This window comes from Podarcis muralis, chromosome 9 (assembly GCF_964188315.1).
Source record: "Podarcis muralis chromosome 9, rPodMur119.hap1.1, whole genome shotgun sequence".
NCBI classification, from domain to species: Eukaryota; Metazoa; Chordata; class Lepidosauria; order Squamata; family Lacertidae; genus Podarcis; species Podarcis muralis.
The window spans coordinates 37,542,077-37,554,786 of NC_135663.1; the positions used below are offsets into that span (position 1 = coordinate 37,542,077).

The 12,710-nt window shown below is 42.5% G+C and overlaps 1 protein-coding gene across 3 annotated transcripts; it reads left to right on the forward strand.

Annotated features, from left to right (window-relative positions):
- Window positions 1–5,433: 5,433 nt before the first annotated feature.
- On the forward strand, window positions 5,434–12,647 carry LSM6 (LSM6 homolog, U6 small nuclear RNA and mRNA degradation associated). Of its 3 annotated transcripts, none has more exons than XM_028743110.2 (4): window positions 5,434–5,587; window positions 7,972–8,083; window positions 10,987–11,100; window positions 12,373–12,647. In XM_028743110.2, exons 2-4 carry the CDS (start codon window positions 7,990–7,992, stop codon window positions 12,405–12,407), a joined length of 243 nt encoding a protein of 80 aa, XP_028598943.1. In that variant the 5' UTR covers window positions 5,434–5,587; window positions 7,972–7,989; the 3' UTR covers window positions 12,408–12,647. The 3 variants fall into 3 exon arrangements, with proteins under 3 accessions (XP_028598943.1, XP_028598944.1, XP_028598942.1); XM_028743111.2 differs by lacking the exon at window positions 5,434–5,587 and adding an exon at window positions 5,689–5,990; XM_028743109.2 differs by lacking the exon at window positions 5,434–5,587 and adding an exon at window positions 6,028–6,294.
- Window positions 12,648–12,710: the final 63 nt, after the last annotated feature.

The following is a 12,710-nucleotide window of genomic DNA, read 5'->3' on the forward strand; positions in this document are numbered from 1 at the left end:
CATAGGATTGTGCTGTTAAGTGAACTTCGGCAATCCTCCTTTTCATCAAAGGATTATTAAACAGGCTCATTTCACATGCTTCTTACCCTACAGCTAAACCCTTGGCAATGTAGTTGCACCAATGTATTTGGTGTTGGACTTGTAGTGTTTTTAATTTCAGGGAAGCTGATTTCCATTCATCAAGATTCAGTCCCTGCCAGCTCCACCTCAAAGGATCAGGTAGTGCAGGGGTAGGGAACACATGGCCCTCTAGGTCTTTCTGAACTTCAGCTCCTATCAGTCTTGACCACTGGTCATGCTGAGTGGGGCTGATGGGTCTTGGGCATCTTGCAACTCTGAGGTAGTAGATTATGTGAAAGACCTTAGAGAGCTGCTACAAGCTAAATAATACTGGGCTAGCTGGTATGACTCAATTCAAGGCAGCTTCCTATGTTCTTATGATGATGCTTACCATGCCTTCCCAAGTTTCAGCATCATAATTTGCCCTCTGAATGATACTGGAGGGATTTGTTCCCTTTGCTGCACACATCATGCAGAAATTCACAGGAAATACACCTCTCAAGTAGCAGTAACTGTAGCAGGAAGACGAAGAGCAAATGAGTTGAGCTTCATTATACAGGTGCTAATGGAAGCTTTCCCATTGTTTTTAGTTGTTCAGGCTTTAGATGGAATTGCTGAGAGGAAGCATGCAGAGTGAAGATACAGTTCACAATGTGATATTCCCTTGCCCTTTCCAGTGCTAAACATTCAACCACAGCAGAAAGGATATGTTATTTACAAATGTCAACACTAAAAGCACCATCGCAAATATTGCCAAATAGTGTTTTTGAAAAAAACAAAAACAGAGCCTTGCTTTCCAAAGGAAAGGCTGAATGAATTTGGATTACAATCCCTCCAATGGAAGTTCGAGGATGCTATGGGGATGAATGTATTGTTACCCTGCCTTTTCTGTGAATGACTCCTGTGGTCAAGGGCAAGCTTTTTATATACCGTATACATCAAAGCACTTATCAAATATAAGCCTGGTGATATCTAACATTCAATTTAAGTACTACCCACTAGCAAGAAAGTGTATTCTACGTAAGAGAGAATGTGCTGGAGACATATTCATACTGGGCTGGCACTGGCAGGCGAGCTTTGTTAGGACTATGACAGGAAGGCATTAACATCTCCTGCTATCTATTCCACTGTCTTCATGAGAAGTGCAAGCCAAAGGAGTTCGTGTAGCTGAAAATATGTTTCATCCACCTTTTCCAAAATAGGCTTTGGAAAAGATTATGGAACCCAAGGAATATTTCTCATGCATTTTTTTCATGATTTTTTTTTTATTAATGAAACATACAGTACAGAATGTACAATACAAAAAACGAGCTGAGCCAAACTGAAACTGTGCAGGAATAATTAAATTACCCCAGCAAAAATAAAACTTTAAGTACTGCCCTGTTCATGGGATAATGGTAGAGCTTTCACAACTGACCTGGGTTACCTGTTAAACCTATGGGAAACAAAGAACGTATTTTGCATGCCCTTCTACTTGTACTATCTAGAGCAGGGCTCACAGACATGGCACCTTCTAGTACACAAAAACCAAATATGTCTTCTCTGGCACCCAGAGGGTCCTCTTCTCAGCTGAAATGAGGCTTGAAAGATCCATTCTACTATAGTGAGTAGAAAAGGTGTGCTTGGCTGCGGTGGTGGTGGTGGAGGTGTATATGTCTGTCTGTGTGTGTGTGTGTGCGCGCGCGCGCGTGGTGCCCACAATTTCTCTGGATGGCTAATTGACCCATAGGTCCAAAAAGGCCAATCCAGAGGATTGGTGCAGGTTTGCATGGATACCCTTTGGCTAGCAAAGAGTGGATGAGCTGACCCAGCTTATCAGAACACCCCTATCTCCCAACATGCCCTAAGCAGACATGCCGTCCGTGATTTTGTACTACATAATTCAATTTATGAAGAAACTTGGCTGAAATTTCCGGGAAATTTGGGGAAGGGTCATAGCTCAATAGGAGAATACCTGCCTTGCAAGCAGAAAGTCCCAGATTCAATCTCTTAACATCTCTAGGTAGGCTGGGAATAAAAGGTTAAAGGACCCTTGGACAGTTAAGTTCAGTCAAAGGTGACTATGGGGTTGCAGCGCTCAGTTCGCTTCAGGCCGAGGGAGCCAGCGTTTGTCCACAGACAGCTTTCTGGGTCATGTGGCCAGCATGACTAAACTGCTTTTGGCACAACGGAACACCATGACAGAAACCAAAGCACACAGAAACGCCGTTTACCTTCCTGCCACAGCGGTACCTATTTATCTACTCACACTAGTATGCTTTCGAACTGCTAGGTTGGCAGAAGCTGGGACAGAGCAATGGGAGCTCACCCTGTCGTGCAGATTTGAACCGCTGACCTTCCTATCGGCAAGTCCAAGGGGCTCAGTGGTTTAGGCCACAGCGCCACCCGGTCCCCTAGGGCTGGGAATACCGCCAGCCTGGTCAGCTGCTTCCAGTCAGTGTAGGGAATACTGAGCTTGATGGAGTTGGGATCTAACTCAGTATAAAGTAGCATTCTATGTTCCTAAATAAACTGAAGTTGTGCAGAAGTTGTGGTTTTATGCAAGATACCTTCCCAGCTGCTAATGCCTTGTTTTTGAAGACCAATTTTCTTTGAAAACCATTTAAACAATACAAAAACCATTGTCTCTGCTTCCTCTTCTGGCCAGACATAAAACTGCTCACCTCTTTTGAGTGTTTACTCTTGTCTCCCCTTGACATCTGTCCTCTGGAGAGCATAGCTACAGCCATCCCAGCACTCAAAGTGTACTTCCTGCTTTGCTTGGCAGAGGAACTAAACAAAATTAATGGAAATCGCGTACTAAACAAGAAATATTTTCAGTTCATGCATCAAGAGGCAGCAGTTATGTAATGGAGAACAAAGAGTATGCAGATAAGGAGCATTAAGAACTAGTTCCCTGCCCTAACTTCCCTCTGTGGGTAATGTGTTGCTGAGCTGGCTACCTCTCGTTTCCCTCACCTGGTCCCTTCCACATAACATTTGCCAAGAACTCATGCTGCCATTTAAATCAAGATTGGCCAAGGAAGTCATATGAGAAAAACACATTTGTGTATTCCTGTAAAATATGCAATATGATGGGTTAGCGGGTATTCAAGACTGGTTTTGACACTACAGGTATTTTATTTTTCATCCAAGAGCCAAAACCTTAAAATTGGAATGTAAAATATGTCACATGAAACCTTACAGCTTATAGAGTCTAGGCAGCTGTTTGACCACTTCATATCTTCTGGCTTGAAAATCATCAAAATATATTTTTGGCTCCTTCCCTTAATATATAGGAGTCCTCAATCTATGTTTTTAAAACTTCAACCAGGTTGTAATAAAAAGAAAAGCAGACTAGATATTTTTCCAGGAGAGTTGTGTGAATTAGGAACATAGGATGCTGCCTTATACTGAGCCAGACCATTGTTCAATTTAGCTCAGTATTGTCTACACTGACTGCCAGAGGCTCTCCAGGATTTCAGTCAGGGCTCTCTCTCTCTCAGCCTTACCTGGAGATGCTAGGGATTGAACCCAGGACTTTCGATGCTCTACCCACCCTTATCTCCATGTGCCTTATGTGCATGTTCTCATTTCTCTAGCTCCAGCACATAATGGGAGCTGACAGTCTCAGAGTCCCATCAAACAAGTGACACACCTGTTGAGAGTTCAAACTAAGCAGTGGGGGGAGGTTCTGACAATTGTTTGAAAAGCAATAGGCAAAGTCACTCCTGAGCATCTTCTGCAACATTTTTTAAACTGTGCTGTTTTCTACTCCTGGGTCCGCCAAGAGCCACTAGATTCTGCAGCTGAATTGGCCCTCTCTGGACTCCACCTCCAGACCCTAGCCAGTACCAGAATCCATTAATTTCAGGAGTCTGCAACTCTAGTTGCAATTCACAAGCTGTACACTCTCCTTCCTGAGCAATAGGCTGCAGTCTCAAGTGCACTTAGTATGGAAGATGCTCCACTGAATACAGCAGGGCTTACTTCTGATGCTGCTTAACACCATATATTTAAAGAAGATTCAAACCACATTTAACCCCTCAAATAATTCTGAGCACTGTAGTTTAAGGGTGCCGGGAACTGCAACTCTTCTTACAATTCTACAGTTCCCAGGGTTCGTGCAGGGTGCACTTTGAATGTGCTTTAAAATTATGTATATGCAGCCTGAGTAAACATGCGCAAACCTCTATGCACATGTCAAACCCAGTGGGGCATTTTTGAGTGACGTGTTTAGGCACAAGCCAATAACAGGGATTTCTGAACAGCTGACCCTAGCGGCAGGGCTGGCTCAAGACATTTTGTTGCCTGAGGCAAAGAACAAGGCAGCACCTCTATTAGACAGAGGGCCAATTGGAATGGCAGTTGAACCTTATTGATGGAGGATGAGGCCAAAAGCTTAGCTAGTCCCTGTAGTGTAGGGGTGGGGGTGGCGAGCCGACCCGGGCGCGGGGGGGCTGTAGGTCGGCATGGTGGCTGCTGGGCATTGGGGGCTGGACTGCTGGGCAGCAGAGGAGATGCAGAGTGGCATGGCAGTTGCTGGGTGTCTCGACCACTGCAGGTGGGTGGATCCACTGCCCGTCCCTCAAAACACCAGCTACATAAGTTTTGGCTGTTTATCCTAATAAAGCTCAACAATTGTGGCAGCTCCCCTAAAAAAACAACCTCATGTTGTACTCACAGTGGCCAATCATATGCTTATAGGAAGCCCACAAACACGTTTCCCAATACAGTACTTACAATGGGCTAGTGTTGTCCACCAATGAGGTCAGCAGAGGGCACTGGAGAGGCCACCCCTGATGCCTTGCCAGCACCTGCTCTTGAGGCAGTTGCTCCACTCTGCCTAATGATAGGGAGGGGGGGGGGCAAATTCTATGCAGAGGGGCCAAATTCTGCCTGGAAAAAGCACTTGCGCATCCCACGCAGTTGCAACATGTTTTCTGGCAACTCCGAAGAAGGCGTTTTCTTACAGGGGACTCTTCCAAGGATTGCTATTTCAATTATTTCTTTATTAAGGCAGTCGCGTTGGGCAAAAGTTTCCTGCATTTGCAGGGGGTTGGACTAGATGACCCTCGTGACCCCTTCCAACTTTACAGTTTTATGATTATAATACTTGGGACCGGCAGCAACAACGTCCTGATTTGAAAACAAAGGCACAGCTCGCTTCTTATCGCTGCACGCGCGTATTTATTTCACTACAACAAAAGCTTATGAACTCCTCCCTCGCGGCTTCTCCTGCCTATACCGTTAGCTGGGCGGGACTCTCTCAAAGGGAGCCCTACAGCCCGATCCCCTGCGCGCGTCGCCTTTCCTCGGAAATAAACCCGATTTAAGTCCAACGGGACTCCTTCTCTCTAGCCTTAAGGAAAGAACTCCGCCCTGATTTTGAAAAGGCGGAGGAAGCGAAGACTTTTGGCCGGGTCGGGGCACCGTAGCTGCGACGCGAAGCTGCAGCGCGCTGATTGGCGGAGCGAGCAGCCCATCATCTTTCTTTTACGTTCGGGAAAAACCGCCCGAGCTAGTTAAGTAACGCGAAGAAGCGCGGGTGAGTGACTAAGGGCGGGCAAGCGTGGAACTCCAGGGCAGCGGCGGCGCGAGGGGTGGCGGTTGATGGAGGGAGGGGGGGAGGGAGGCCGCGCGCGCGCTGCTGTGGCGGAACATTCGAGGCCGCGGCCTCCCTCAGGGCCTGCGCGGCGGGGCCGCTCCCTTCGCAAGCCGCGGCCGTCGAGGGTGTCGCTTTCTCCCTCAGCGCCTCCCAGCCGCCCTGTTAACGAGGGTGCCCTGGAAGCTGGTTTCCTAGACCCTGCCGGCTTGGGAGTCAAGTGACACCCCCCCCCCCCCAAAAAAAAGCAGGAGACTGCGGCCCTGGCCGTCGCATTGTGTGGGCTTCGGCTCCTCAGCCTTTTGCTGGGTGCCTGCGATGCTCGGCCGAGCAGCCTCCCTTAACGGTATACGACCCCACAGAAGGACTGGCAGTAGAGAGGGTTCAAATTCGCGCAAACGTTTATTAATTCATCTGCTGCAGTTCTGCATTCCACCTTCTCCCTCCCCGAGTTCACGTTATCCTCACAATAAACCTGCGAGGCAGGTGGGGCTGGCCCGGTGTTACTCGGCGGTTCTTTAATAGTTGGGCAGTAATTTGAACCTGACCCACCCACAGCCACCCACTTCCTATACGTCCCTTTGATCACTACTGTACAGCACACGGGAACACACCTACTGTCACAGTGGCCTTTACAGGAGCACATGCGGGTAATAACAAAATAACCGCCAAGCGCAAACTTCTTACATCTGTGTAGAATAGGAATACACTTGAAAGCGACATTTATTTTTTTAATCCTGCCCTTCACAAGGATTGCAAATAACCCAAATGGCGATAGGTCAAGCAGCCTAGGTCTCTGTTAGGTGCTTTCAGGAAATGTTTCCTGGAAAGCTTCCTCTGGTGCTGTTCTATGTGTGCACCCACCTTGATTTTATTACATTTTATTAAATTTATTACCCACCCTTCACCAGCAGGACTCCAGGAGGAGTCCCAGAAAATAGTTCTGGGAGTGCTAAACGTTAAGTTTCAAGGCTTCTTGACTCATTTTCCTTAAGCAGCTCTTCTAGTCTCTGCTTGTGAATTTTATAATCCAAATGTCTGATTGGTCTATGCCCAACATTTTGATGGAAAATTGTGGACACTTAAGTATGCCCTATTTTTTTCCTAGGGTACATATACACTTTACATAATGTCATCATATGTCCAAGGTTGCCCGGGCTGCTGCAGAGAAGCATATTATAATGATATTACCTCGAGCTGTCTTGGAAATAATTGGGTCATCTGGAGCTTTTATGAATGAATGGGCCTAACCTGTGTTTGTTTGCATGCAGAAACCTTGTGCATCATGTCCACTTATAGGTTTTCATTTCTAGGTTATCTGTGTCTGTCATCATCTTGTTGCTGGTGAATGATGGTGAAAATAGAAAAGGAAAATAAGAATAGATAAAACTACTTTTTAAAAATCCAGAACACCATATTAGAGGCAATAAATGAGGAAAATATTTTGATAAATCCTTTGCTCATGTTCTTGGGCAGCAGCCCTAATCTGTTACAGCATAAATACCAGTTAGGTCAGTTGTGTTGTGTAGGCTTCTAGTATGTTACATCTGGGCTGCTATGGATATTGTGAAATGGGCATAAGTTGACTTGATTTAGCAAAAAGCGCAGAGTTCAGGATATTCAAAAGAAAAGCAGATTTAGAGACTTTAAATAGATCATATTTATTGTGATATTTGAGGAAATGCTGCCAACACCAACTTGTGCTTCTAGGAAACATGTATCCAGTTGCAAAAACAATAATTTACTAAATGGATCTGAAGTTTTATATGGTTATTTACTTGTTTAACAAATTAGGCTTGTTATACGATTATATCAATGTACCTTTGGAGTGATTTCACTCATCAGTATGTTACTGCCTTCAAATAATGAAAGTTCTGAATTAGCTGTACATGAGATGAGAGTGCCTGTGCTTGTGCTTCCTCAGTTAGCTATTTATTTATAAATCCATAGTCACCATGTTAAAAAAAGAATCTGAATTCCACAATACTGTGAAGTTCTTTTGTAGAAAAACTACAGAGACAGAATAAAGGCATGTCAGAGTACTTTGAATGTTTTCAAATGGTGGTGTGTTGTGAACAGATCTGTTAGATAAGCTTCTTATTAAGAATATCAAACTGTATGTAGTTGAGAGTAGTTTCATGCAATGGCTGTAGAATTGCAGTTTCAAAAGCCTCGCTTCAAAAAAATTTTTGCTTTATCCTCTTGTTTGATATTTATTTCCCAGATGATCACTTTACAGAGCCAGCATCCTACCTCTGTTTGTTGAGCATTTGTTTGTGCTGTTTTGAGTTCTGCATTTCAACCATTTTCCTATTTGTTTCCTTTAGCCTCCCAGATCTGTCAAAATGAGTTTACGGAAACAAACTCCAAGTGATTTCTTGAAACAAATCATTGGAAGACCAGTTGTTGTAAAGTTGAATTCTGGAGTTGATTATCGAGGTAAGTTCTGTCAGTCTTGTGCGCCAGTCATCATTACATGTGATCTTTGAGTTGGGAAGAAAGGAACCAATATAATTTGGATTATGATCCTAGCCTGTTCCTGGAGAGTTCTTCACAGTCAAGCTCAGGCATTATGGGTTATATATACAAATGTAGGAGTAGTGAGATTAATTTAGTCCCCACATCTGGAATCTTTTTATCATCCTAGCCAAACTTTTTGGATTGAGAATTTGCTGTTTTGAACAGTAAGCCTGGCAACCCTAGCTGATTTTCTTAAATTCTAAGCCTACTTGGTGTTCCAAATGAGGATGAGGCTGTGATGACATTTCTAACCAATACTAGACCTTCTTTCTGCAGATGTTGAGTGTAAATTAAATGTTTAAATTTCCCAAGAACTCACTTCATTTAAAAGGATTCTATAGCTAAGAAGAAAGCTGATGGGGAACTTTGAGGCTGTACATCTTTTCAGGAGTGAGGTTTTCATTGCACCACTACCATACTAGAGGTGATTCTAGGAAAGAGACCATTTAATGCTTGACAAACACAAGATGAAGGCTACAAGTTTGTAGGGTTTCTCCCTTTTCTACATTGAGAGAGAAAATACAGTTCTACTTATACAGTTTAATTAAAGGTATTCACAAATATTTTTTTGCCACATTTCCAATAACAGCCTTTTATAATAAAAAATAATAATTTATTATTTGTACCCTCCCATCTGGCTGGGTTCCCCCAGCCACTCTGGGCGGCCTCCAACAAAGATTAAAAACACATTAAAATGTCACACATTAAAAACCTCCCTTGATAAATATGATCCAAGACCTTGGTCTGCTTTTCTGATTTCCTTGAGATATGTCTAGCTTTCTAATACCTAGCCAAGGTTACCTTTCTAATACCTAGCCAAGGTTACCTTTTGCAGCTGGGACTTTTGTTTTAAGAGTATGTAGACAGTGCAACAGATTCTCCTGAGAGGTAGTGGGCTCTCCTTCCTTGGATGTTTTTAATCAGAGCTTTGATGGCCATCTGTCAAGTATGATCTAGTTGAGATTCCTGCATTGCAGTGGGTTGGACTAGATGACCCTTGGGGTTCCTTCCAACACTATAATTCTATACTTCTATGATCTCAACTTCAGTATCTTAGTTTTCATCATATTAACTTGAAAGTAAGACCCTTTAAAATCATTAGGACTTACTTGAAACTGGTAGAAACCTTGGTTTAAGAATACAGTCGTACCTTGGTTGTTGAACACCTTGGTACTCGGGACTTTTTGGCTCCCGAACGCCGCAAACCCGGAAGTGAGTGTTCCAATTTGTGAATGTTTCTCGGAAGCCAAACTTCTAACGCGGCTTCCGATTTGGTGCAGGAAGCTCCTGCCGCCAATCAGAAGCTGCGCCTTGGTTTTTGAATCGTTTCGGGAGTCGAATGGACTCCCAGAACAGATTAAGTTCGACAACCAAGGTACGACTGTAACAGAAATATGTTGGCAGGACATTAGTTTTAAAATATTTCATACAACATTATTTTTTTAAACCCCACAAAATCATTACATATTTAAGAATAAACTTGTAGCATTTCCCCCCTCAAGCCTTCCTCTGAATCTGAATCTTATTTGCACTCTAAGGTAATATTAAATAGCTATCTTTAATACTAAAGGTAAAGGTAAGTGTACCCCTGATAGTTAAGTCCAGTCATGAATGATTCTGGGGTTGCGGCACTCATCTTGCTTTACTGGCCGAGGGAGCCGATGTTTGTCCGCAGACAGTTTTTCTGGGTCATGTGGCCAGCATGACTAAGCCACTTCTGGCGAAGCCAGAGCAGCGCACAGAAACGCCATTTACCTACCTGCTGGAGCGGTACCTATTTATCTACTTGCACTGTGTGCTTTCAAACTGCTAGGTTGGCAGGAGCTGGGACCGAACAATGAGCTTATCCCGTCGTGGGGCCTCGAACCACCAACCTTCTGATTGGCAAGTCCAAGCAGTGTAGTGGTTTAAACCACAGCACCACCCGCATCCCATTTTTAATACTACACACTTTTAAAACAAAAGTTGCCTCTTAGATTATTATCTTTTTAGATAACTTCATAATTTAGATTAAATTTTCCCACATTGTATACCTAAAATGTTGTTATAGCTGTAGTATTCCAGTTTTCAGTGATAACATACATTTGGTCTTGTGTACATGGCTGCTTCCTTCTATTATTTGGATTTATTTGGTTTCTATACCACCCTTCATCCAAAGATCACAGGGTGGTTTGCAATATGAAAACATAAAATACATGCCATACCATACGAAACGCCGTTTACCTTCCCGCTATAAAGCGGTACCTATTTATCTACTTGCACTTAAGGGTGCTTTCGAACTGCTAGGTGGGCAGGAGCTGGGACCGAAAGACGGGAGCTCACCCTGCCGCGGGGATTCGAACCGCCGACCATACGATCGGCAAGTCCTAGGCACTGAGGTTTTACCCACAGTGCCACCCGCGTCCCTAAGATACAGTAGTCTCAAGATAATCCACAAATGGAAGGATAACCTTTCCAGGCTCCAGAGAAGAAACTGTTGATCTTGTGGCAAAGGGTTCTGCTACAGTGATACTACATTTCATATGCTAAATTACAGATAGTGACTTACAGTGCAATCCTAACAACATCTACTTGGAATCAAGTCTTATTGAAGTCAATGGGGCTTACTCCTAGGAAATAGGGTAAGGATTGCAGTCTTAATCAGTTTCTAGGAAGACGTGGCAATTCTTTTTACCATAACAACCTATAGCTCTACACTTCTGCTTGCCTAGTCATTTTTTTTGCAATAATGTACTGTACTTGTACTGAATTTTTAATACAGCATTTGATTTAAAAATGTAGCTCTGAAGTCTGAGCAGTTCTGTGGGTCTCATTGATTTTAGGTGTTCTGGCTTGCTTGGATGGGTACATGAATATAGCTCTGGAGCAGACAGAGGAGTATGTAAATGGACAACTAAAGAATAAATATGGGGATGCTTTCATCAGAGGAAACAATGGTAAGTATGCTTATCTAGAAGATACCTGGGTTTTGGTGTATTTATCCAAATTTTTTTGAGGGAAGATTTTTTTTTGAAAAATTAGGTAATGGCTGTTCGTGCACATACTTTTGATGGTGAATTAGATGTAGTAAGCAGGCATCCATAAATCTTTGGCTTCTGTGAAGCCTCATGCAGAATGACATGTTACAACACCTTCCTCTTGCCTCATGTTCTGGTACAAATGAGAGAATTTGAGGTATGATTAAATATTTCAACTCAAATGAGGCTTTGCAAAAAGGTAATAAGCGATCTGTGTTGCCCTCAAAGTCAAGAGTATGGAGCTCAGTGGTGGTTTGTTTTATTTTTACTTTACATTTTAGGAATTGTTCCTGGGATTGGAAAATAGATTTTTAGGCAGTGCTTCCCTTCAAACATTTTCCATTAGCTTTCTTGGTGGTTGCACCAGGTTTTACAGAGTTGGAAAAATAGGCTTTCTTGATCTTTGCAGTGATATAACTTCATTTATTTTAGTAGTGATGCTAGGATCAGGTAAATTAAGCCGGGGTTGGTGGGAATGCATGTATATAAATATTTAAAACAAAGAAACAAAAGACCCTGCAGTGTATGGACACTTGAAACTTTTGGAGCAGTCTAGCAGGTAGGAGCTTCTCTAGTATGATGGCTCAACTTAAGTTTAATGGGTGTGTCATACGCTGCACAAATCTAGTTATTTGCCCTTCTAATTTCAATGGGAGCATTAAGGATTTGCCCTTTTAGTTTCAATGGGAGAGTTGAGCACATGCATAAATAGCTTGCATTGTAATCAATGGGCTTTAACAATGTTTAGTCCTGGCAGGATCATGCCTCTTTTAGGATTGAGTTAGTCTTACTACTAAGATTTTTCATTGTCTTACAAAGAAAAATATATTTAGAGCTTGGCTCCAAGGAATAATGAACAGAAGGAAGCTTCTATACTAGCACTGTTGGTGCAAATATTCAAAAAGTCAAATGATGCTAAAAGAAATCAGTTCTGTAGCAGGTTTCATACAAAAGGTTGCAGTAGCAAAACCTCTTTGGATTTATTTTACTTTTCTCGCAGTGTTATAGTACGAGATGTAAAACAAGCTTTCCATCAATGATCAGTATTTTTGGATCAAATCAGTATTTCTGGCAATAATATTAAGTTTATGGACTGTAGCTGTTATAATTATACCTATTATATATACACTATTATATATACAAGTACATTTATGCAAAACATCCTAATTGTCTTTTCCTCCTTTTAAACAGTTTTGTATATAAGTACACAGAAGAGGAGAATGTGAGCATACCTGAAGATGAAACATTTTTGTATTGCAACTTTAGTTTCTTAACATTATTTTGTTTGTTACTGGCAATTCTTCAGTGAACAAGGTTATTTCATTCTGCTGTAAAAGTTACATGGCCTGTAAGTAAGGATGGTTGTTGTTTTTTATATGTAAAAACAAAATGGAATATTGCTGACAGAGTTTGGAATACATCTTGTGTTATAATTTGGAATGAAATAAACTTGGAAAAGAATATGATCTGTTTATGCTCTAAGCTAATTTTATACAACATCTGGTACTCACATGAACAGTGGTAAGTTA

Coding starts and splice junctions, on each gene's coding strand:
- LSM6 (XM_028743109.2), top strand. Junction 8,084..10,986: donor TTCTGGAGTTGATTATCGAG/GTAAGTTCTGTC, acceptor CATTGATTTTAG/GTGTTCTGGCTTGCTTGGAT. Junction 11,101..12,372: donor TTTCATCAGAGGAAACAATG/GTAAGTATGCTT, acceptor CCTTTTAAACAG/TTTTGTATATAAGTACACAG.